This window comes from Lactuca virosa, chromosome 8, assembly GCF_052849685.1.
Source record: "Lactuca virosa cultivar CGN04683 chromosome 8, Lactuca_virosa_CGN04683_v6, whole genome shotgun sequence".
Classification (NCBI taxonomy): domain Eukaryota; kingdom Viridiplantae; phylum Streptophyta; class Magnoliopsida; order Asterales; family Asteraceae; genus Lactuca; species Lactuca virosa.
In genome coordinates, this window is record NC_136433.1 from 96,621,477 (window position 1) to 96,647,758 (window position 26,282).

General features: G+C 37.7%; 2 protein-coding genes across 3 annotated transcripts; both read left to right on the top strand.

The window, feature by feature from the left end:
* Positions 1-10,806: 10,806 nt before the first annotated feature.
* Positions 10,807-12,982, top strand: LOC145129531 (2-methyl-6-phytyl-1,4-hydroquinone methyltransferase, chloroplastic-like). 2 transcript variants are annotated; one of them, XM_079064281.1, is made up of 4 exons: positions 10,807-10,963; positions 11,198-11,854; positions 12,109-12,415; positions 12,721-12,982. In XM_079064281.1, the coding sequence occupies exons 2-4, from the start codon at positions 11,280-11,282 to the stop codon at positions 12,874-12,876; spliced, it is 1,038 nt and encodes a 345-aa protein (XP_078920407.1). In that variant the 5' UTR covers positions 10,807-10,963; positions 11,198-11,279; the 3' UTR covers positions 12,877-12,982. The 2 variants fall into 2 exon arrangements, with proteins under 2 accessions (XP_078920407.1, XP_078920408.1); XM_079064282.1 differs by having other exon boundaries at positions 10,810-11,854.
* Positions 12,983-13,286: 304 nt separating this feature from the next.
* LOC145134554 (2-methyl-6-phytyl-1,4-hydroquinone methyltransferase, chloroplastic-like) lies at positions 13,287-21,114 on the top strand. The gene is made up of 3 exons (XM_079069393.1): positions 13,287-14,284; positions 20,092-20,398; positions 20,830-21,114. Exons 1-3 carry the CDS (start codon positions 13,710-13,712, stop codon positions 20,983-20,985), a joined length of 1,038 nt encoding a protein of 345 aa, XP_078925519.1. The 5' UTR covers positions 13,287-13,709; the 3' UTR covers positions 20,986-21,114.
* Positions 21,115-26,282: the final 5,168 nt, after the last annotated feature.

Here is a 26,282-nt window from a genome sequence, read left to right on the forward strand (position 1 = left end):
ATATTCCGGAAGACAATAACCGCCCGAGGCCTACTCAATAGATCCTCCAGAAAGACCACTTGCACCGCACGATCAAGTTCGTGAATCAAGAGAAAGAACTCATGGGATTAACTTACTACTACTGAGTATATGCATTAGAGTGGTATATAATGTAGGTCGATAAGATTTAAGATGTGTGCTTCCGCCCTACTCCCTGTTCCTTGTTTGGTTGTGGGTTTGGGGTGGGGCCACACATCTGAACATCCTGTCAATCTCAATTATATACGACTTGTATACACTGAGTAATAGTGATTGAGCCGAGTATGAGGTCTATCATGAACCTTAAAATAAAACCCTTCATCATATACCCATAGGAAAGGAGCTGAAGTCAAGAGAACAATTGTGGGTCGAACTACTAAAATGACTACAAATTCGAAATTTGTTGTCATCCCGGTTAAGCCAACATAGTAGCTGACATCCTCAGTTAGGAAAAGTAACTCAAGTCGTAAGGGTCAAAAGCATTGACTACGACCATCCATTCACGCCTGACCCCACAAATTAAGCACATCAGTAGTGAGCCAAGAAACCTGGAAAGTTGTGACAGGTTGAACCCTGAGAAGAATGGATGAGGAAATTAGAGGTTCTGAGTGGGAGAGTCTTATGCCATCTAGATTTAATCTAGATAGAGAAACTCGGTAACATCGGAAGAGTAGTTGCAAGGGATGCTCGCACTACTCGAGCACTTCGTTCGTCCAGATACAGACGAGAAGTGCCTAGGTCGGAAAGAGTTGTGATAGTGCCTCGTCATGCAAGAAAAGTTACCGTCGCCCTATAGATGATAGTCTGCATTCACCAAAGTTAATACTAGGATGCTAAGAACCACATGATTACCTCCACGACCAGGAATACTTGAGTAAAGTAGACAGCAGGTTGCGTTAAGCTTTATAACCCAGGTCATAAAGATATTGTGGACTCGACACCAATCTAGGTGTTAGTCGACAGGTTATACAAGATCACGCGCTCCCTACAAACTAGAGGAAACAGACACAATGGAGAATGGAGCATGTCTTAGAGATTTGTTAGGCTACTGGGTGATCCAAGGAACATTATCTCTAAGAGATGGTAGAACCACCCCCCGAAATAGTTAATCACTTCAGAAAATCTCTAAGGGCGAAGCTAGCCCTGATCAGAGACTGCTATCCATGAAACAGTGAACCGAATGAGAGAACGATTCCTTCCGATTAGGGATCATGCTGTGAAAGCATCTATTAGACTATGATGAAATTAGAGTTATCTAAGCATCATCTGGTAAAATTCTTTATCATCCCGACATTTGAGGTGTTTCTGTTCGAAGCCCCTCATGAGTCGAAAGTGCAGGTCCTTTCTGCATTGGACTGAGGTAGATGTCGCGCAAACAATAGATGCCAACATATTGTTGGATTAATGTCTAAGTCCATAACTATATTTGGTATGTACTTGACCCGACCCGGCATGGTCCATTTGGGTTGCACTTCACCGACACAATTTATATGGATAGTCTTTTGAGAATAGTATATTTATGATTTATATTAATATATTATAAGTTCTAATATATTAATATGGAATCATATTATTTAATTAGTATTGATCAAGAATTAATTTAGAATTAATTAAGTGATCAAAAAGAACTAATTAAATATGGACTCTTATATATATGGAATGGGCCAAGTTCATTTAGGTTGGGCTAAGCTTTCATGGATGGTCCATGGAGCTTTTAACCCATGGATCCTATGTAAATGAAAGGTCATGGGTATTAGGGTTTACATGGATGTAACCCTAATCCTCCATAATATATAAAGGGGTCCTTGGCTCACAAAATTAGCACAAGTGTGTGAAAATAAGAGTGGGCCGATTTTAGTGTGCATACATATTCTCTCAAGTTCTTCCAAGGTGTTTTGGTGATTTGTGATTCCATTTGAGGCTTCCACACTATTGGGGCTAAGCTCTTAAAGCTTGAAGACATCAAGCTACATCAAAAGGTATGTCATCTAACTAGAACTTTGTAGTATAGGTGCTTCATAATATGCTAGTTAGGATGAAACCTTGGAATAGTTAATATTTGCATGTATAATAGAGAAAACATAGATCCAAGGTTTATAGGGTTGCATGTACACCATAGGAGTGTTAGAATGCTCAAAACCCAACACATATAGCCAGCATCTTCAATGATCCAGAAAATCTCCGAAAGCAAACCAGTAGGGAATACGAATCCGGATACGACCTGAGACTCCTAGGAATCCAATCAGAAGGACTACACCTCTAGTAAGAGAAAACTTTTGGAACTTCAGAATGGTGATCACGCCAAGTGATGATCTCACCATGGAAGTACATTATGTTTTGGGTACGGAACGTTCTATTTTCCCAAGAACTTAGGACCATCAGAGATTCTTGATAAGAATTGGTCCAGCATCCGCCAGACCCCAACTACTTTAGGGATTCCATAAATTCCACCCTAACCTATCCACGTCTCAACGAATGAACCAGTAGTACCCGACAAAACTCTCATCATTTTCTCGACTAGATCCATAAAAACCAGAGTCACGTTCGTTAAGGGAAACAGGAGAAATCTAGCTCGGTAAAGGAAACTAATGAAACCTTATTCCGTGTAGCCTAGAGATCGGAGGAGAAGCCATACCTCGTAACAAAAATTCGCTAAAACTCAGTATGGACCTGATTCCCCTAAGAAACGGGCGGATCAGCTAGAGCATGAAGTATCCACATCTTTCGTATCCATCCCTGAGTGTTCGTTAAGATTCTAATTTCGGGACGAAATTCCCTCTAACGGGGGGATGATGTGACAACCCGAAAATCCTTGTCTTGTAAAGTTCAGCTATTCAACTCAGCCGAGTGTCAGCCTTCGTTTTGCTATCTTTTAACGAAATTGTGGGTCTATATGAGTGTTCTAGGCTAAGTATAACCTAGATATGAGTCTTAAAAAGGGTTATAAAGTGTGTAGCATCACAAAATCAGGCCAAACACACCAAAGAAGGTGTGTGCGGCCGCACACCCGCGTGTGCGGCCAGCCAGCCGCACACCCAGCCGCACACACCCTCCAGCCTCACACTCGATCCTATATATTGAACACTTAGCCAACCTTACACCCCTCTTTCCACTCCTTCAAAGCTGGAACATTCTCTCTCAAGAATCCTTCGTGTGTTCATCTCCAATCAGCAAAACAAGTGAGTATTCATCCTTAGATCATTGATACAACACATTAGAAGGCCTTTTCCTCGGGTTTGATCCATGAAATCATCATTCTAGATGATCTTCATGTGTGTACGGCCGCACACACATCATGTGTGACCGCACACACATCTTTTGGTCCTAAAATGGACTTAAACACACATCTACACATAACATGGGCCAAAATACCTTCTTAGGATCATCACAAAGCCTTGGAAAATCGATTTGGACACATTTCTATGGGGGTGTACGGCCGCACACAGGACTGGCCGCACACCCTGTCCGTACACCTGGCCGCACACAGGCTTGGCCGCACACCCTGGCCGTACACCTGGCCGCACACACATAAAAGTCGAGTTTGGTGGCCTTACACTCAAATTTAAGGCCCTACACTCATTTAGGGACTTCAATAGGTGTTTGTAACACTTAATTATAATTGTTTTCATGTCCCTAAGGTGTGTCCATGTGTCTATTAGTGGTTATATACCCTACGTGTATTCATATATGTGTTATTACATGTTAAACTAGGATCCGTCTGTGCTCACGACTTCATTCGACACCCGACGATCCTATATCAATCTTTCTTTCGAGTTACTCGCTTCAGGTGAGTTCATACCCCTTAATCAACCTTTGAAATGATTTTAAATGCTTTTATGGGGGGGGGGGGGGAATACAAGTTGAACTATTAAGTTATTATATCAATCACATATGATTAATAACTGTCAATCAAATACATTTCTACATGTTAAACTGTTTTATTCAGCTAAAGGTTTTCATATATTACTTTCAAATCTCTTTTAAAGTACTATAATCTCTTTTTAAATTACTAAACTTTTATCAAAGTCTTTTAAACTTATATTCTTGTTAGATTCATGTCTATATAGATATAGTTATATAAGTAGGGTTTGAAGGATTTAGGACTGATAGCCCGCTTTATTTACTGTTCCTTGTTTGGTTGTGGACTTAGAGTATCCGGTTATTTGTCCGAGTGTCATTGAAGTCCTAGTTATATATTATGTATATCTGTTTAGATATTAAAACTCTTACTCCAGTTCAACGCCTTTGGGTGGCAAAGGTACCTAGATAACCTCTCAAGTAAACTATAATAGGTATAGTTTAGAAACCAACAATAACTTTTATGAGGAGAAACTAGCTATATCAATATTCTAAAACATGTACTTTTAGTAAAAAGAAACGTATATAGCAATTAAACACGAGATACATCCTCATGACGCAGATTTCACCGTTGTCGAGTTGGTAACCAGAGTCTCCTGGAGGGAGAGCGGGCATTGTGTGTATAGATCTATACGGGACAGACCATCCCACATCCTGACTGCTAGCTACAGTCCCGGCCGACCAAGCCAAGGGGTGACAAATGTCACATTTATTCCGACGCCAGCAGATCGTCGTGTTTACATCCGTCGATCAGTATGGTTACGAGTATCTTCACATTTACCTTATAATTCATGGCCTTAAGGTAATTAGTACCACGGTAGTTTCTACATATAAAACTACGATACTATAATATTTTCCCTAATACATTAAACTTAGAATGTTTTTGACATAAAACGATAATGTAAAACTATATTTTGATAATGATAGTAACATTTGGGAAAAATACTCTTTAAACACAAAACAGTCGGGTCTTGGTAGAAGACTGCTTTTAGTAGAGAAACTCAATCTTTTAAACATGAAACAGTCGAGTCTTGGTAGAAGACTACTTTTAACAGAAAATATAGGATTTTCTGGAAGGAATTCAAATACTTTATAAACTTTTGTCACCATCATCTAATGAGATTATTTTGAGGAAAAACATGTATTTATATCAATGTCATTAAAATACTTATGAACTCACCAACATTAAAATGCTGATCCTCTCTTTCAAAATAACTTGTATTCTCAGGTTGTCAGTAGGCAGATACATTCCGGGAGCTTTTGCGAAATCAGCCTTGTACCGAGCTGCATCTTATGTTATTCTCTATATCTATTTTTGATGTTGTTGCTAAATTTAACCTATGTAAAAACTTATACTGTTAATGCAATGGTTGTTGTACTTTGATTTCTATACTACAATGTGTTGTGATACTTGACATGACGTCCTCCACCCCAGAATGTTTCCGTCGTTCCGGTTTTGGGGTGTGACAACATACATCCCTTTTTCTCTCATCTTCATATATTTTTAAAAGTGTTAAGAAATAAGAAGACTTTCTCATGATGGTTCCTTTTGGAGACCTAAACCATACCCATCTTCTTCCTTCTTCTTATCCCTCTTAAAGTGTTAAGATTTTGTTATAAGAAGATAATACTTTCATACTCTCTTTGAGTTAATATTTGGTATTAACTCAGAGCTTAATAGTTTTCCATTACTACAAGATCAAGACTAACATCTTATCAAGAGACTAGCATCTTATCAAGTGGAGCTATTGTTGGTGTCCTAGATGAGAAGAAGCTCTGTTCTAAATTCTACATGCCAAAAGGAACCAAAGCATTCAAAGGTTGTAACACTTTCCTTTTTTATGGTTGTTTTAATCTTTCATGAACTTTGCAAAATGACCCTTGGTGGGCAAAATGATTTTATTTTATTCAAATCTAAAAATATTTCTGTTGCTAATTACGTCGAATTTGTCACTATAATTATACTATTTTTGAATAAAAACTCAACAGTTGTTGAGTAAAAAATATGAAACATAAAGGCTAGAATAAATCAACTTCAAATTGAAACTAAAGAATCGAGTTCGGGCTAAAATAATCCAGTTTAAAAGTCTGATATACAATTATACAAAAAAAAACTGTAAGCTTTGAGCATTTGATTAAAACTCAAGAATAAGAATGAGAAAATTTGCATCTAACCTTATCTCTTAATGATCACCTAGTACTTTGCAAGAGATTAGAATCCAATGTGATGAACTGAAGCTTGGTACGAGAATTAGAAATCAAATCAGAAACCAAGTGTTATTAAGTCATACTTTGCAAGATATTATAATTTAGAACCTAAAGTGATGAACCGATGAATGATCAAGAAGGGGAAGAAATCAAGCGGCGATATCATGAACATATAAATGTCGATTATAAATGATTATTCTGATATCGCTTCACGAGGTGTCGATTTGGTTCCCGCCTAATGTGGATTCGTGAAAGGCACCCTGATCGTTGCTTAACGTTTACTTAGGCTTCTAAAAATTGTTCGAGACAATAGTAGTTTCTTGGGCTGATTTGAAGTCGGGTTAATTAATAGTATTACTAACAGCGGGGACTGAATGACCGTTGTTAGTATTTCATCTGTTGGATCTACTAAACTTTGAATCTAGACCGCATAAACTCGCTATTTATAGGTTTTTGTCCGTTCTCTTCCACAGCCTCCGCATTCTGCTCTCCACTTCTCCTTCTCCCCCACAATATGAAGGTTGCAACTTCCCCACCTTCTATCGGTTAAGTAGATCACATCTACCAATGTTCTTAGAGTTATTGTCCCATGAGTCCTACAAATCAGCCTGGTGAGGCCTATATAATAGTACTCTTTGAAGGTAATTTTGTTAATCGGTTCGATCATAGACCAGAAAACGAGTGATGCTCTTCTCTTCCATTTGAGGAGCAATCGACAAACCACAATCATTTGATAAATATTATGCATTAACAAAACTATTTTGGGTATAACATCTAAGATTTGATTTACATTGCAACATATCTTCCATATAATCTGTAACTCCATCAAGGAAAAGTTGATTAAATCAAGCACAAATATTGGGAAAAACTAGAAAAAAACCTTTACACTTCATTTGGTAAGGCTATAACTTTTAATCTATATTTTTTTTATCTATATTGGTGATGTTGGTGTTTGCACTAGCTGACCAACTTTTGAAGGAAAGGTTGAGATTTTGTGATAGGGATGCATGCAATGTCAACCTAGAGGGACTCACAGTGAATTTTCTAGCGAGAAGGGTGGATTTTCGACCGATTACCACCATACTTTTAAAAGGGTAATAATGTAATATTTCTTTCTGTGAAAAGTATTTGCATTAGTTTTATTCATTTGTGATGTTTTATGTATCTGTCGTGGTTAAGCATTTGTAGGCTATCAATGGATCCTACTTATATCCATGTACATTTTTATTTATTGTATTTCCTTTCATGATAAATTGTTTCAGAGATAATAGTTGGGAAGTCACACTGCCATTGATAAAGCTCAATGTGTCCAGACTTTTGTATCAGAGTTGAATCCTGATACAAACACCAACAAAGAGGAGTTGCCAACTTCTTCATCTCAATTGTTAAATGACAACCCGGATTGCCAGCTGTCATCATCTAATGAGGAAATTGATCATGGTGTGGAAGAAAATAATGACAAAAAAACAATTCTTCATTGCCAGATACATCTTTAGAGATTTCTTCTACTAATCTCGAGTCATTGGTTGTCAAGTCAAAACAATATTCACATTATCTATGTTTTTTTATTTGTTTGCTATGTTATAGTCTAGCAGAGCTTATATTCTTATTGCATAAAGTTATTGAAAGAAGTTGAAGGGATCACATTCAAAGCAGACTACGAACATCAATATGCTAGAACAAAAACTGGTACATAACAATCATCAAAAGTTCTTAAATATTTTATTATTCATAATTATGTAATTTAATGTGATTTGTCTACTCAGGAAAAATCAAAACTAGAAACCCAACAACTTAGAAACAAGATTGATGTTTTGGAATCCAGATCATGCTCTCTCTCTTGAAGAAAGCAAGAATCATTCAAACATTTCCAAGTCGGTAAAAGGAAGTGATGATTTAAGATTGCAAGCTTTTTGTGAAATGTGGGAAATTTTGACTTACTAATTGATAAACAATAACATCATGACAATGTTGGCAAAATGTGGGTTGATCAACAAAACAACCAACTTGAGGTATGCCATTTTATTAGTTATGTGTGTGTAAGGAAACACCATTCCAGATGGCCTTATCCTACTGGAACAATCATATTGTATTCTTAGTTATGTCAACATTTTTTTATGCTATGTTTTGATTACAATTCGTTATGATTCCACTACTTTGACATATACCATTCCATTTGTATATTATCTTATTTGTCAATGCATGCTTAGGAAGAAGAAAATGCAACAATGGAACAAGAAAGAAGACTAATGTCATGTGAAACAAAACAGGAATGTTAACAAGTGCTTTATTAGCCAAAGAAAAAGTAATTGGCATGGTAATCCTCCATCCCATTGCTTCAAAGAGAAACACAAGAGGTAAGCCACTATCTTTTTTGAAACAAAAATCTCTATTTGTAATAATATATGCTTAAATTTTGTGCAAAAACTAATGTGGTGATGAAAAGAGGTATTGATAATGGAAAAAAATTACAAAAATCCATGCCCTTACTGTTTTTCATAGAGCATAGTATTTTCAAACTATTTTTTCATTGGACATTGTACTTTGAATAATCTATTCATCGAAGGACATTTACATTTATTACTTTTCTTAAAAAAAACTCATTTTTAGAAAGTACGGGAAATCAACAACATAGTTTAAAAAAAGTTAAGTATTAAGGGATAAATACGTGTATTAACCAAAACAAATGAAAGTATGATGCTTTAGTTAACAAATGAAATGAAAGTAGGATGCATTAGTTAACAAACCAACAAAAGTAATTAGCTATATATTGCACCTAACCAAAAAATAAATGAGGGGATTTTTATGAATAGTTAGGACCTGGCGAAAGTAGGATGATTTAATTTCACTTAAGTTTTCTTAATGATAAAACCAAAAGGAAAAAAATTACATTAAACTTTATATTATATTTTTTCACTACCAAGAGGAAAATATAAGAGGAATAAACCCTTCAGCATCCACACTGGAGAGAACAAGAAATGACAGCCAAGGAAAGCCCAAAACACCACTAACCAACATCAAGGGCCATATGGACAATGGAGGAAAAAACATCAGTTTCTAGGAATGAAATAGTGAGATGTGCTTAATTCCTTTTTCTCTTAGTAACCAAGAACAATTTTTTCCAACACACACAACCTCATAACTTGATTTGGTCGATCTACTTGTCCTCGTCTGAAAACCTCCTCGAAGACATTTTTTCGCCCGTTTTAGAAGGTCTTTGTTCTTAAATATATTGAGACATTCAATCTTTTGATGATTGATGTCTACCATCTGTGATAGGATATCTTCATTAACATCATCTGAACATGCTGGTACAGGGGCATACCGTAAAAACGGTTATCGGGAAACTTAGCTTTAACTTCATCACCCAACTCATCTCCATCAGAATTGCTTTCTAAGTCGGTTATATCTAAAGTTACATCAGCAACATCAACATAATCCCCGTAAGCATGTACATTTTAATCTTTCTGAATCATAACTTTTTTCTTTTCACTATTATCTACTACACCCCTATTCATAACTTTAACTTCTTGTTCGGGAACATCAACACAACGACCACCCACGTCATTAAGATATTTACAAACATCATCATCACCAACGTACTTGTAATTCTCAGGATCCATATAGTGAATAGGTGAACACCTCACATTAACATTTTCAGCAACACTATGAAATTGAGGTACACTAGGAGTCATGAAAGTACCTATTGGATTGTTGCTCCCTTTATCGCTGCATAAGTTAGCAACCGACTCATTTCCACTCTCGCCACCCTTCGTAACCGCATCACCTTCATCAGCCACCACAAAGATTTTCACAACCCTTCCTCCCATCGATTTGATTACATTGATTAACATTCTAACATCCATGTCTTCAACTATGGCTATATAAGGATTCAATTCAGGATGATGAAAACGAAGATTAATTTTATATTTGTCTAACAAACCGGTTTTCCTTCTCACTAAAGATACAAACTCACTATAACTAATATACTCAAAAAATATTAAAGCGAATTCAGAAATACCTCCCTGTGGACATACGTATTTAAGATTTGTTTCAATAACTTTCCACCTCCCACCGGTTACAACGCAAACCAAATATTCATTCATTTTATTAGAGAGGTTTAAAGAAATTTTCCAAAGAAATAACAACTAAACTGATAATTTTTTGAAAACTTTATATATAATAAGGTTGTTTCGTAGTTAAACCCTATCAATTTCGTAGTTAAAAAAAAAAAAAACCACAGAATCACAGTTGAACTGGAGAGGAAATCGCATATGGGTTTAGTCCATCTGCGATTTTAAGGGGCTGAAGGAGGTATTTATACAGTAAAAAAGAAAAACCATCTGCGAACGTACGAATCGCTAAAGCACGTCTGTGCTTTAGCGACTTGTACATTCGTAGATGGCTTGACAAAATCGCAGATGGGCTTAATCCATCTGCGATTTTGGTGACTAAAAATGCAATTTAGGTTTTTTTTGGCTATTTTCCACAAAGTAATTAACATATTTGGCTAAATTTGCAATTTTTTTATTTAAAAGTATTTAAAATTTGGATTAAATTAGACCAAATGAACCAAAAACCAAATAAAATGAGCACATAACAGATAACACCCTATAGAACATATAGTTATTTTAAATAGAGAAAAAAGAAAGACATTTATATACGATTTTTGGCAGATTTGCGAAAATTTCATCACCACATGATTTTTTGCAGATTAGCTTTAACAATATTTACTTATCAACAGTTCTGCGGCTGTGTACTCTTGTTATTCTCCAACACCTACTACTCCACAACTTCACTCTCCTTGCCACAAGTTTTGCTTTTCTGTTTGTCATTCATCAACTGGTTCCGATCATTCATTATCAATTTAACTCAACCGGTAAGCCCCATTTCTTGAGTTTCTTCAAATTGTCACGAACCCTAATATCCCCATTCTACATGTAACAAATTTGAATTGAACCCTTACCAGATCAGGCTTTTAATCAATTTCCCACTTGGGTATTGTGTAGAGTCTTGTTAGTATAAACTCAAAATCATTACTTTCCATCTGGGTTATTGTTAAATTCGTCAAATTTGTTGATATAAACTCACATTTACAAGTGTTTGCATCTAGGGCTATGTTGAAATCTTGAAATTGGTGAGTTTGAGCTTTAAAATCACAAGTTTTCTGTATCCGTTTTTTCTCTTGAGCAATAATGGCTTCTTCAATGCTGTATGGAGCTGAGAATCTCGCGATTATAAGAGGAAGAGCATACCCAAACGGGTTAGGGTTTAACGGTTCAGATTTGCATGGGAAAAAATCATTCCTCAAAATTAATTTGGCCAGCGGGAATTCGAATCTGAGAGGTATAAGTAAGAGGCTAATTGTACCCAAGTGCAGTGTGTCTGTACCAAGGCCAGCTTCACAGCCCAGGTTCATCCAACACAAAAAAGAGGCGTTTTGGTTTTATAGGTTTCTGTCAATTGTGTATGATCATGTGATAAACCCGGGTCATTGGACTGAAGACATGAGAGATGAAGCTTTAGAACCGGCTGATTTGTATAGCCGTGATATGATAGTAGTGGATGTTGGTGGTGGGACCGGGTTCACAACTTTGGGTATTGTGAAACATGTTAATGCTAAGAATGTTACCATTTTGGATCAATCGCCACATCAGCTTGCAAAAGCAAAACAAAAGGAGCCATTGAAGGAATGCAAGATCATTGAGGGAGATGCTGAGGATCTTCCCTTCAAAACAGACTATGCTGATAGATACATATCTGCTGGAAGGTATATATCATCTCAAAATTTCATGTTGTGATTTATTTGATTGCTTTTGTTGTTGTTACATTATAGGGGGGTATTTGGATGTATAATTCATTACTTTTATAAGTGAGTATGAAGTTGCAATAATTAGTATCTAGTGTTTGAATATTTATCTGCCGAAAGGTATAAGATTATTTAAACACGTACCACATTCCAATTCCTACAGATTCCTATTCGATTGACCGATTCCAAATGAGTCTGTTGTTATTTGATTGCAGCATTGAGTACTGGCCGGACCCACAACGAGGCATCAAAGAAGCATACAGGGTTCTAAAAATAGGAGGAAAGGCATGTTTAATTGGGCCTGTGTATCCAACCTATTGGTTGTCTCGTTTCTTTGCAGACATGTGGATGCTGTTTCCAAAGGAGGAAGAGTACATTGAGTGGTTTGAAAAGGCCGGATTCAAAGATGTTAAAATCAAGAGGATTGGCCCAAAGTGGTACCGTGGGGTCCGCCGCCATGGTCTTATCATGGGCTGCTCTGTTACCGGAGTTAAACCCGCATCAGGAGATTCACCATTACAGGTAAAAAGGGTTGCATTTTTTTTTAATGCAGGAAAGTGTTTTTTCTTTTTTCTTTTTTACGACAACATTTCATTTTAGGACCAAAAGATAGGTTGCATAAATTGGTCAAAAAGTAAGACATTGTTATAGTAGTGAAGATTACTTTGTACTTGGATGATATTGCTATTATCAAGTAGATATTTCAATGAACAATGTTGTAATAAGAAGAATTGAAAGTAGAATGATGTAAATAATAATAAACAAATCAAACATAAGTACATTGGTATTTCTTGAATTTAACTTTTTTGTTGGGTTATATGTGGCAGCTGGGTCCAAAAGTGGAGGACGTGAGGGAGCCAGTGAACCCGTTGGTGTTCCTAGCCCGGTTTCTTGTGGGTGCGATGGCTGGAATCTACTATGTTCTGGTCCCTGTTTACATGTGGCTCAAGGATCAAATTGTCCCGAAAGGTCAACCAATTTGAGTCCTCAGAGATTGGTTTGGTTTAGGTTGAGTTGCATTTTCCCATTTTGGTTTTGTATGCTATGATATGATATAATTCCATGCCTGGTTTTGGTTTTCAGTTTAAACTTCAAGATTCAAGACATGTCGTTTGTTAGGGTTCCCAGTTTGTGAATGAATTAAACATCTGACATAAAATAACCAAAAGCCAATTAAACCGAAACTTATTCAATTTGGTTGTGGTTAATTTAAAATTGTTAAAAGTTGATTAAACCAGACTGAATAACATCGTTGTATTTATTTAGAAACAGTGAGAAAAACATTTATATCTATATACGATTTTTTTTCTAGTAAATTTCAGTCGTTCCCACATCATTTCTGTAATCTAGCTAATAGATATGTGCTTATCACCAGCTCTGCGGCTGTGTACACGTGTTCGTCTCCAACACCTGCTACTTCCACTACCCACCCTCCTGGCCACAACTTCTGATTTTCTGTTTTGTCGTGTATCAATTATTTCCGATCATTATCATCAATCGACAATCGTGATTTAACTCACCTATTAAGTTCCATTTCTTGAATTTCTTCAAATTGTCACCAATACTAATATCTCCAGCATCTAGCAAATTTAAATCGAAACCTTACCAGATCAGGGTTATAATTTTTAATCAATTTCCCACCTGGGTATTGTGTAAATTTTGAGTCACTAGTTTTTCCACTTGGGTTATTGTGAAATTCGTCAAATTTGTGAATATGAACTCTCATTTACAAGTTTTTGCGTAGTCTTGAAATTTGTGAGTTTGAGCTTTAACATTATAAGTTTTCTGTATCCGTTTTTTCGTTTCTTGAGCAATAATGGCTTCTTCAATGCTGTATGGAGTTGAGAATCTTGCAATTATAAGAGGAAGAGTGTCACCAAACGGGTTAGGGTTTAACGGGTCGGATTTGCATGGGGGAAAATCTTTCCCCAAAATTAATTTGGGCATTGAGAATTCGAATTCTAGAGGTATAAGTAAGACCCTATTTGTACCTAAGTGCAGTATGTCTGTACCAAGGCCAGCTTCACAGCCTAGGTTCATGCAACACAAAAAAGAGGCATTTTGGTTCTACAGGTTTATGTCAATTGTGTACGATCATATTATAAATCCGGCTCATTGGACCGAAGACATGAGAGATGAAGCCATGGAACCTGCTGACCTCAATAGCCGTGATATGATAGTAGTGGATGTTGGTGGTGGGACCGGGTTCTCAACTTTGGGTATTGTGAAACATGTTGATGCTAAAAATATTACCATTTTGGATCAATCGCCACATCAGCTTGCTAAAGCAAAGGAAAAGGAGCCATTGAAGGAATGCAAGATCATTGAGGGAGATGCCGAGGATCTTCCTTTCGAAACAGATTATGCAGATAGATACATATCTGCCGGAAGGTATATTTTTTCTACCAAAATTCATGGTATTTTGGTTTAGATTTGTGTTATATGAAGTTGCATGTGCTTATTTTCTTTAGCGTATAGCTAAGCTAACCTACTTCTGCATAGATTATTTGGATATTTATGGATCAAATAGTCAGTTTGATACTAGCAAAGGGTAAAGTGATATTATTTGTATAGTACGCTTATTTTTCTCTTGCTTCTTTAAATGATCTGAATTTTACAAACACATAAAGCAATAGAAACTAGAAAGTGATTGAAACTTAAGGGGCGTGTTTGGCCCGCATGGATTGAATCTTGAATTCCATTCCATGGCATGTGGCATATTTGATTGCCAAAAGTACAAAAATTGAACGGAGATTTCTTCAAAATCCATGTTTGAGGGATTTTATTATTCCTAAAGGTGTATAGTAAGAATTGAGTTCCATTTGTAATTTTTAATCAAACCGTGTATTATTATTGATATCTCAAAGATTACGATACATATGAACCTAATATATAGGTTAGATAAATACAATTAGGTACCCTCTAATTTAAGTAAAATACAATGCAACACATAAACTTAGTCTAACATTCCCCCGCAAGCTAAGGGCGGGGAACGACCTGTAGCTTGGATCGTAAAAAGAGAAATCTTTGAGAAGACAGCGGTTTGGTAAAAACATCAGCGATCTGATCAGCAGTAGAAATGAACTGAACACATAATTGACCAGAAGCCACACGTTCACGAACAAAGTGAAAATCCACTTCAACATGTTTGGTGCGAGCATGAAAAACCAGATTAGCAGCTAGATAGGTAGCACCAAGATTGTCACACCAAAGTGTAGGACGTTGAACTGAAACTCCCAATTCATTAAGAAGAGCTTTCAACCAAACTAATTCAGTCACCGTATCTGCAAGGGCTTTGTACTCCAACTCAGTTGAAGATCTCGAGACAGTACGCTGTTTTCGGGCAGTCCATGAGATCAAGTTCGATCCCAAATATATAGCAAATCCTCCCGTGGAACGTCGATCATCAGGGCATCCTGCCCAGTCTGAATCCGAGAAAGCATGTAAAGAATCAAATGCAGAGTGTTGCCAATGAACATCCGTAAAGGCTTGGAGAGAGGAACCCGAAGCATGCCTAATGAGAAGTCCAAAATTAGTCGTGCCCTGTAAGTACCGCAAGATGCGTTTGACAGCAGACCAATGGTTTTCGGTAGGAGCATGCATGAATTGACACACTTTGTTGACGGCGTAAGCAATGTCAGGACGAGAGATACTAGCATACTGAAGCGCTCCAACGAGTTGTCTATAGATAGTCGGATCCGGCAAGAGAGGACTGTCACCAATAGATAAGACCTGAGTGGTGGTCATTGGAGATTGGACCGGTTTGCAATCCTTGAGACCCAAACGATGAAGAATATCCAAAATATACTTCCGTTGAGACAATATGAGGTCAGAATTACGAGAAACAACCTCAATGCCCAAGAAGTGATGCAGTTGACCAAGGTCTTTAATGGCAAAAGTGGAACCCAACTGTTGAATGAGGTGAGCAATCATTGCATCATCATTCCATGTAATAATAATATAATCCACGTAGACTAGAATGTAAATTCGAGTCCGACCTGTTTTCAGAATAAATAAAGATGGGTCAGTGCGAGACCCCAAAAAACCAAAACGATGCAACACAGTGGACAAGCGTTGAAACCAAGCTCGTGGAGCTTGCTTGAGACCATACAAAGACTTGTGAAGAAGGCACACATGACCAGGTTTAGAAGGATCAACAAATCCTTGTGGCTGCCGAATATAAACGGTTTCTTTTAAGTCACCATGCAAAAATGCATTCTGAACATCCAATTGCCTGATTGACCATTTGTTAGTTACAGCAAGAGAGAGAACAACCCGAATTGTGGTGGCTTTGATCACAGGATGGAAAGTTTCATGATAGTCGACACCCGCTTGTTGTTTGAAACCCTTTGCTACAACTCGTGCTTTGTAGCCAGAAATATTGCCCTCGTGGTCTCGCTTAAGTTTATAAACCCATTTGCAATCTATGATGTTGGCATGAGGAACTGGAGGGACAAGAGTCCAAGTACCATTTTTGATAAGAGCAGTGTATTCCTCTGCCATGGCATTCCGCCATTCATGAGATTTGCTCGCAACCGAAAATGAGGTAGGTTCGGTAATAGAAGCAGTAGCATGATATGTCGAGGGGCTATAAGGTGTAGTCCGTTTCGGGTTGGGGCGTAAATGTGGTGGACGAGTGCATGGAGCAGGAGGTGGCGTGGCAGCAGGAGAGGTATCAAACGACTCAGCGGGGGTGGTTTCGGTGGTGATGGGTGGCGACGCTGCCAAAGGAGTAGTGATAGGAGATGCAGGAGGTGTGACTGGAGGTGAGTCATCGATAGTAGTAGTAGAAGTAGGACCGGGTATAAAACTTGGGAGATACGAAACATACGTAGCGGCATGAGTGGTACTAGGAGGAGGTGGGCGTTTGAACGGAAAAACATTCTCATTAAATCGAACATGGCGAGCAATGTAGATTCGATCCGTAGAGGTGTCAAGGCACCGGTAACCATGGTGTAGTGGGCTATAACCAAGAAATGTACAAGGAGTAGAGCGGAAATCCATTTTGTATCTATTGTACGGGCGAAGATGTGGAAAACATTCACATCCAAAAACCCGAAGAAAGGTGTAGTCAGGTTTTCGACTGAAGACATGTTGGTAAGGTGATCTATTGGATGAGGTTCGAGATGGTAAGCGATTGATAAGATACACTGCTGTCTCAAAAGCAAACTGCCAAAATCGTTGGGGAAGATTGGCATGAGCAAGGAGAGGAAGGCCAGTTTCAACCATGTGACGATGACGTCGCTCAACAAAACCATTTTGCTCGCTAGTGTGAGGGCATGAGCGACGATGAATAATTCCAAGTGATGAGAAAAAGGAAGATAGATTGCGAAATTCCCCTCCCCAATCGGTTTGAACACTTTTGAGTTTGGTATTGAATTGTCGTTCTACCATCTTGACAAAGTTGGTGAAAGTTTGAAAAACATCAGATTTATGTGTCAACGGGAAAAACCACATATAGCGAGAGTGATGATCAACACAAAGTAAAAAGAACCGACAACCATCAAATGATAAAGTAGGTGAGGGACCCCAAACATCACAATAAATTAAGTCTAAAATATTATTGCTTCGAAAAGATGAACTAGGTAAAGAAAGTTTGGAAGATTTCCCTAACTGACAAGCAGAACATAAATCTAAACAATGTTTTGTAGAAACAGGAAGCAAACAACTAGAAACAATAGTGTCAAAAACACGTTGATGTGGATGACCAAGGCGGTGGTGCCAGATTCTTGAGGAAGCTTTAGTTGCTGTGAGAGCCAACTTTGGTAAAGGCTTGAAACTTGGAAGACAAAGCGAGTAGAGACCGTTATTACTTGGTCCCGTGAGAAGAGTGGTGCGAGTACGTTCGTCCTTCACAACAAAGAAAGAGGAGTGAAATTCAAAGAAAACATTGTTGTCTTGACAAAATTGTTAAACAGATAAGAGATTTTTCTTGACATCAGGAACATGAAGAATATTGGAAAGATTAAAGGTTTTATTAGATGAATAACATTTTGAGGATCCAATATAAATAATAGGAAGAGAGTTACCATCACCAACATGAAGAGAATCAGGACCACGATAGAACTCAGAGGTGTCAAGGTTGGACAGATCTGGTGTGGTGTGGGAGTTTGCACCTGTGTCAGGGAACCAAGTAGTGCTTGAAGTAGAGACATTGTCAGCAAAGGTTGTGAAATTTGCCTGCAAATTCGGTTTTGGCGAGTTACTTGCATCCTGGTTATTTGGACACTGAGATGGAAGATGGCCAATACCACAACGGTTGCAGTGACCAAATACAATGTTTTGTGTGGAGGCCCAAGAGAATTGCCTGGAGGGACCTGAGTTGGCACCACGAGATCGATTCTGAAAGTTCCCATGCGAATTATTCCCACGCGAGTTGCCTCGACGATTGCCTCTATAGTTGTTGTTTGGGGGTCGTGAGGCATAGAAGGCTTGAGGAGTTACACTTTGTGGAGCAATCAGATTAAGTTGGAAGCCAAGCTGGGACGCCATGCTTTGTAGAGACTGAAGTTGACTTTGAAAATTGTTAATGTTGAGTGATGTTTCTGTTGAAGCAGCAAACACGTGTGGCTGTGATGCACGGACAGCAGTAAGATTTTTATTTATCATATAATCATGATCACTCAGAAGGGCATGTAGCTCAATGAAGGTAACAGGTGGGTGACGAGCTAAGAGGGTAGACTTGAGTCCGTTGTACTCTTCACGTAGCCCAGAAATAACAAGAAGAACCAGATCCTTGTCTTTAACAGGTTCACCAATATTAGCAAGTACAGTAGCATATTCTTGTGCATGTGCAAGATAGGCAAGAGGAGTTTCATCGTCTTTCATGGTGAGTTTTAGCAACTGGGTTTTTAATGTATACTCTCTTGAAGAATTGGTTGGGGCATAAACACGTTTTAATTGTAGCCAGAGATCTCGTGAGGTAGTACCCTGAACATGCTGGAAGGAAGCCTCTGAGATGGTAGAGATGATGATCATACGGACATGAGCATCGTTAGAAATCCAACGAGAGTAACTAGGATTGTCTGTAATTGTCTCTCATGTGCCGACTTTGGGCTCAGGGCATGGTATTGTACCATCGACATAGCCGAACAAATTGTTGGAGACGAGAAAGGGTTCTAACATGGCCTTCCAATACCCATAGTTTGTGGGTGTGAGGGTAAAAGCGAATTTATGAGAATTATGAGAAGTTTTCTTCTGTGTCGTAAAAGCAGCAATGGTCACCATGAAGTTTCTTGACAGATCGGCGATTAGGGTTTATCTTGCGTAAGAGGCTGTTGTGAGAATGTCGCCGATAAGGTAAGGATTAACTTGGCTCTGATACCAAATCAAACCGTGTATTATTATTGATATCTCAAAGATTACGATACATATGAACCTAATATATATAGGTTAGATAAATACAATTAGGTACCCTCTAATTTAAGTAAAATACAATGCAACACATAAACTTAGTCTAACATTTTTTAGAGTGAGTTACGATTTTAGTCCATGCATATAGATGGTTTTTGCAAATTTGGTTCCAAAAATATTCTCTTGCAATTTTGGTCCTTATTTAAGGTTCTTGTAACGTGGTTGGTTCCTGATCCAAGGAAAGTGACTATTATTGGCAGTGGTGGACCTTAGTGGAGCATTGGGGGTCCCGGGCCACTGCTCAATTTCTGGCACGTAGTGTAAGTTTTTTTTTTTTTTTTTTTTTTTTTTTTTTTTTTCTATTAGGTGCACCGGCTTGAAGTACCAGGGACACCCCTACTAAAACAGTCTGCGTCCGCCACTGATTATTGGTCCCCTGTTGCAAATTTTGCTGCAAAATTATAGTCATTTTACTTGAAAAGGACCACAACCGTTACAAAAACCTCAAATAATCACCGTAATTGCAAACGAGAACTTTTAATAACCAAAATTGCAAAACTCAACTATAATTAAGGACCAAAATGACAAGACTCAACTCTAAGGACCAAAAATGTAATTTACACATTTGTATTAAAAGACCAAATTTTCATCGTAAACCCATTAAACATAAACAAATTCTCCCTTTAACATAATTCACATTCCAATCTCTTTCATAAAATTTACAGCAACAAAAAATGAGATTGAATTTCATTCTATTTTTGCCAACCAAAAACACGATGAATACTAATTCCTTCATATTTCTAATTCCATTCCTTCCAAATGACACTGAACTTATTTGATTGCAGCATTGAGTGTTGGCCCGAACCGCAACGGGGCATCAAAGAAGCATACATGGTTCTAAAGATGGGAGGAAAGGCATGTTTAATCGGGCCTGTACATCCAACCTATTGGTTGTCTCGTTTCTTTGCAGACATGTTTATGCTGTTTCCAGAGGAGGAAGAGTACATCGAGTGGTTTGAAAAGGCTGGATTCAAAGATGTTAAGATCACGAGGATTGGCCCAAAATGGTACTGTGGGGTCTGCCGCCATGGTCTTATCATGGGGTGCTCTGTTACCGCGGTCAAACCCTTATCGGGGGATTCACCGTTGCAGGTGATGTGTTTTCTTAAATGTAAATTTATAACTTTATATGAAATATGCAAACAACATTTGATTTTTGGACCAAAAGATGCTATATTTTACTGGTAACATGTTAAACCGGTTGAAACATGGTTGTATAATTCATATCATTTGCATATATTGGCAAAGGATTGTAACAATGTTGGATACATTGGTAAAAAGATAAAAGGTTGTTGCATAAATTGGTAAAGATATGAAACATTGTTGCATAAATTGGTAAAAGTATAAGACATTGTTGCATAAAATATTTAACCATTTTAGAATATTCCAGTGGTAACTAAAATGCCAATGTCGGTGAACCCATTCACTTTACTTTGAAATATCTAACTAATAATAACATTGCACTTTTAGTTCTTTCTTATTATTTCTTGCATTTAACCATTCAGTTCCGTTACTGGTTGCAGCTCGGCCCCAAAGTAGAGGACGTGAGAAAGCGGGTGAACATGTTTGTGTTCCTTGCCCGCCTTATCTTGGGTGCAATTGCTGGTGTCTACTATGTTATGCTCCCTATTTACATGTGGCTTAAGGACCGGATTGTCCCCAAAGGTCAACCAATCTGAATCTGAGAGATGGTTTAAGTCTGAGTTGCATTTTGGTTTTTGTATGATATGATGTCTGGTTTTTAGTTTAATCTTCAAGAATTGATTAGTATTCTTATATGACAACCCTTTAATTTTTTCAATCTCTAATCATTCTCATGATCTTGTGTGCGTATGGTGTGTGTGTGTATATATATATATATATAATTTGGTGTTTTTATAAAGAAATTGAATTACAGAGTTTCCTAAATTACTTGTTATGTGTTTTAGATTAATGCGTATCTACTTGTGTATTTTCATGAGAATGATTTCATAAAAGAGCTTTATAAAGAGAGAGAAGTATAATGCTTTGAAATGTGTTTTTGCATAAATCCATATGCATTCATATAAGATGAGAAATGGCTTGTATGTGTCCCTCTAAAGTCCATGGCAAACAATGTTAAGTGACTTAAGGTGTTGTGTGGTATTTTAGACATGCCCACTTGTATAAGAGGTTAGCTACCTCTTGTACGGAACACGTGGATTGATTGCCCATTCGTTCCCATTAAGGTGAAAGGTGAGAAGTCGTGACATATGATGCTATGTGCTAACTATGTCATAGTTTTCATGTTATGTGATGCCCAATATTTCGGTAAATTTCTTATTTATTAAATGTTTATCTATTTGCATGAAAACTTCGTATGCTGGGAGTACTTCGAAGGATGTTGGACACGGGGTTAACCTCCGGGTACGTTCGGCGTACGTGAGCTCTCATTATCAGCCTCCATTGTCCCTGTAAGCACTATCTCGAACCCCTAACCCATTTCTAGAGAGAGTTGATCCTTATGTGTGTTTTAGTGTGTGTTTGGTGTATCTTGAAGAAGAAGAAGCTTGGTGAAAAAGCAATGATCAAATAGGAGCTTGTAGATCCAAGGGGCTTCCTCAGCTTCCTAGAGGTATAAAGTCTTGACCTTGGTTATTCTATGCTTAGATCTAGAACTAGTTGAGATTGTAGCATATTTTGGTCCTATGAATGAGTTCTTGTGAGTAAATGTTACTCTAGAAGTTATGAGATGTTCCTTTTGATGTTTCTGAGGTTCCTAGTCCAAAAAGTTTGCATCTTGATGGTTGTAGATCAACCATGCATGAGATGATGATCATTTGATGGAAGTAGAATGCTAAATCTAAGGTTTGAGTCTCTTTGAGACATGCAAAGGCATCAAGTTAATGACTTTATCATTTAAGACATCCCCTAAGAGCCATATCTATAAAATACACGTTTGGACTTAATGCATTAAGTGCTTAATGACGTTTGTACGCTGAGCGTACGTGCCTGAGCCTTCGATTCCCTTTGGCGGAAGTTAGTTCGCGAGGCGTACTGGTGGTATGCTTAGCTTACTCACCGGTAACCCTTTTTGGGTTTTAGGACGTTTGGGCCTTGTGTCTTTTGGGCCATTGTTGGGCTTTAGGTTTCTTGGGCCTTGCTGGGCCTTAGGTCTTCTGGGCTTGGTCCATAGGTTGAGAGGCCCACTAAGGAAAGGGTAAAATGGTCTTTTACCCCTTAGCATGTTGGATGGTAGTCTAGACCTTTTATGGGTCATTACCCCGAGTACTTACTAGGGTTATTTGGAATGTTCAGTGTGAGGAGTTGTGGTAGTAGCAGTCTGGGAGTGCGATTTGTCTATCTTCAGTTTGAGGTGAGTCTCTTCACTATACTAGTGGGTCGAAGGCACCAATATCGGCCCACTGGATCATGATTGTAGGATGATAGTGGTCTTTGTGATACTTGCTGATATGTATGTGTATGCTTGTTGTCTTTGTGGCATGAGTATATATATATATATATATATATATATATATATATATATATATATATATATATATATATATATATATATATATATATATATATTATGGGTGGGACCCGTATGCAATTTGGGCGGGGCTCAGTTATGCTGTAGGCGGGGCCCGTATGCAGTTTGGGCATGGCCCGTTTATATGTATGGTATGAGGTATTTTGAGGGAACTCACTAAGCTATGTGCTTACAGTTATGTTTATGTTTTCAGGTACTACCAGTTCGAAGGGGAAGGGACCGGTTTGATCGCATCGCATCCACCCATGTTTTTCCGCACATTTCTGATTTTGGGAATCGTACTCTGATAACTAATTCACTATGACATACTTTTGAGTGGTTGATATGTGATTTGATAGTATTTGGATTGAATTAAAAATGATTTTTTACTTAGATTTTTGGGATGTTACATGTTATCAAACGAGAACAAAGCAAGACAAATAGTAGAACGGGAATTGATATAGTTGCATGTTGCATTGCACTCTTTTTTTTTCTATTATCATGTAATTAAATGTTTATATATGATGAATGTTTTGAAGAAATAAGAATTATGATTTCAAAAAATTTAAAAGATCTTATCAATAGTTTTAAATATAAAGAGTTATACATTTTTAAAAGATTTTTGGGGAATTCTCTACAAGACAAGAATTGATTTAAAAGATTTTTGGGGAATTCCTCTTCTGTTTGTGTGTGTGTGTGTGTGTATATATATATATATATATATATATATATATATATATATATATATATATATATATATATATATATATAGAGAGAGAGAGAGAGAGAGAGTAAATTACACGAATGGTCCCTATGGTTTGTGGTAATTTGCACAGTATGTTTCATTTATTTAATCAAACATACTCCCAACTCACCCCCTCACCTTACCTTACCTACCTCACCATTTTCCCCTATTTAAATAATAGTATTTTGAGGTAAGATAGGGACCAAATGCGTAACAAAAACAAACAGTAGGGACCAAGCGTGTAACAAAAACAAATAGTAGGGATCTTCCGAGTTAAAAAAATAAGTTAGGGACCAAACGCACAAATTACCCAAAACAATAGGGACCATTCGTGTAATTTACTCATATATATATATATATATATATATATATATATATATATATATATATATATATATATATATATATATATATATATATATATATATTATAATGTAAATCTTGCATTTCTAAATATAGATATAATATAATAATTGTAATGCCTGGTTCATGGTACGCATTTAAATTATATTTTATTCATTTTTGTAGAGCAACTCGACGAGTTGGGAGCCCCAAACTCGTCGAGTAGAAATCAGAAGGGACGAGGGTATTTAAGTAACCTACTCGACGAGTTGAGAGCCTCAACTCGACGAGTAGGCTGGCAGGGGTGAAACCCTAATTTTGGGGTTTTGCACCCTATTTAAGCATCCTAATCCCTACATGCTGGCCTCATTTCCAGCCTCCAAGTCCCAAACACTAGATTCATAAACCCTAATGCATTTGTGAGCTTGTGAGCCATTTTTGAGTGAAACTTTGTGTGTTTTGAAGCTTGTGAAGGAAGGAGAAGCTTGGGGATTCAAGAAGAAGATAGTAGATCCAGAGATTTCATTTCATTCTCATCATTTTCTGGTAAGCAAGTCTCAAACTTGCTTAGTAACTTCTTAGATCTCTTATTTTTATTGGGTTTTTGGTCCAAGAAGCTTGATCTTTGGGTTATGGACGTCCAAAGTGAGTAAACCATCAGATCTGGAATCATGGAGGGCTTTCATGGCATAAAGGTGCAAAATTTATGGCCATTGAAGCCCATACAAGCTATAGGATGTCATTTTGGCCTTTTAAGCTCCAAAAGGCCATGCATGGAGAGAAAGGTGGAAGCTTTACGTTTTCATGTGGTGTCTAGGGTCCAGATCTCAGTTTGTATGCCTTGGTTTAGAGTATTGATGGATTTAGGATCAAGATATAGTTCCTAAAGAGTTAGGGTTTGAGCTAAACCCGTTAAGTAAAGGTATTAACGGGTAAAGTTGGAAACTTTACCCTTAAAAGGACATTTTCAGCGTATACGAGAGGTATGAAGCTTAGATCTGAAGAGTTGGGCTTAATCCAATAAGATGGCCCAAACAGACTAAGGAACTCGTCGAGTCCATAGAGGAACTCGACGAGTTGAGTCGGTTTGTCCCGATTCTAAATAGGGTAGAACTCGACGAGTCTGAGGAGGGACTCGACGAGTTGACTTGGTTTATCACGACTACAAGTAGCAAGGGAACCCGGCGAGTCAGGGGGATGACTCGTTGAGTTGGATCGCTATTTCAAGGTTTCTGATTTATAGAACTCGGTGAGTTGATGGGTTAACTCGACGAGTTGAGTCAACCCAGAACGTTGACTTTGACCAGAATGTTGACTTTGACCAGGGGTAAAATGGTCATTTTACCCTAAGAAGGATTATTGGATTTTGACTACGTGTTATTGTGATAATGATAGTCGGGGAGTCGTTGGAGCAACCGTTAAAGATTCCTCACGCGAGATTTCACAGTTAGCTTTGCGAGGTGAGTTTTCCTCCTGCTTGAACGGGTCGAAGGCACCAAGGCCGGCCCGTATATGTTTTGATTAGTACCTGAGTGTGGGAGAGGCCCGTATCTCATAGATAGCCGAGTGTGGGTGAGGCCCGTATCTCATAACATTATTTGAGTATGGATATAGGACTGATTGATAGATTTGATTATACATGTTGTATGTGTGATACTTGTATGTATGTTTAGCAGCTGAGTGTGGGCGGGGCGCGTATCTCCTAGTAGCATGATTATTTGTATGGTATGTGGTAGTTTGGGGAGACTCACTAAGCTTCGTGCTTACAGTTTTCACTTTTGGTTTCAGGTACTTCCGCTAGTAAGGGGAAGAGCTCGGGATGACTGCATTGCACACACCACAACGCTTAGCCTGGGATGATTCACTCTGATATTTGAACATGTGATTTTGATAGAGTGTTTGATATGATGTTTTGAGATATTATCACTTATGTTTTTATGAGATGATTTGGTTTACTATGGTTTTATTTATAAATTAAAAATGATATTTTTGGACCGTATGTTTGGGATGTTTCAAGTTGGTATCAGAGCCTTGGTTTGAGAGATTCGGGCACACTCTCGCGTGTGTCTGAACTCAAACTGAGGACTTGGTATAATTTGTTTTTTAAAATAAAAATCATTTTTACAAAAAGAATTTTGAAAAGAGAAAAAGGGGTGTGGTGCATGCAATTAGCCGAGCTCAAGTAAGTACCCCCAAATTACCCATACAAGTTTATGTTATGATATGCTTATGAGAACTGCATGCTAGATTAGGGCTAAGGATCTAGGAAGGATGCCTTATGTGCCTATTATATGTGTATGAGCTTTATGAACTGCATGCTAGTACTGATTAGTCAGTGATATGATAACATGAGTAGAATATGCTTGATTATGTATACTCAATGCTCGAATGCTGCTTGC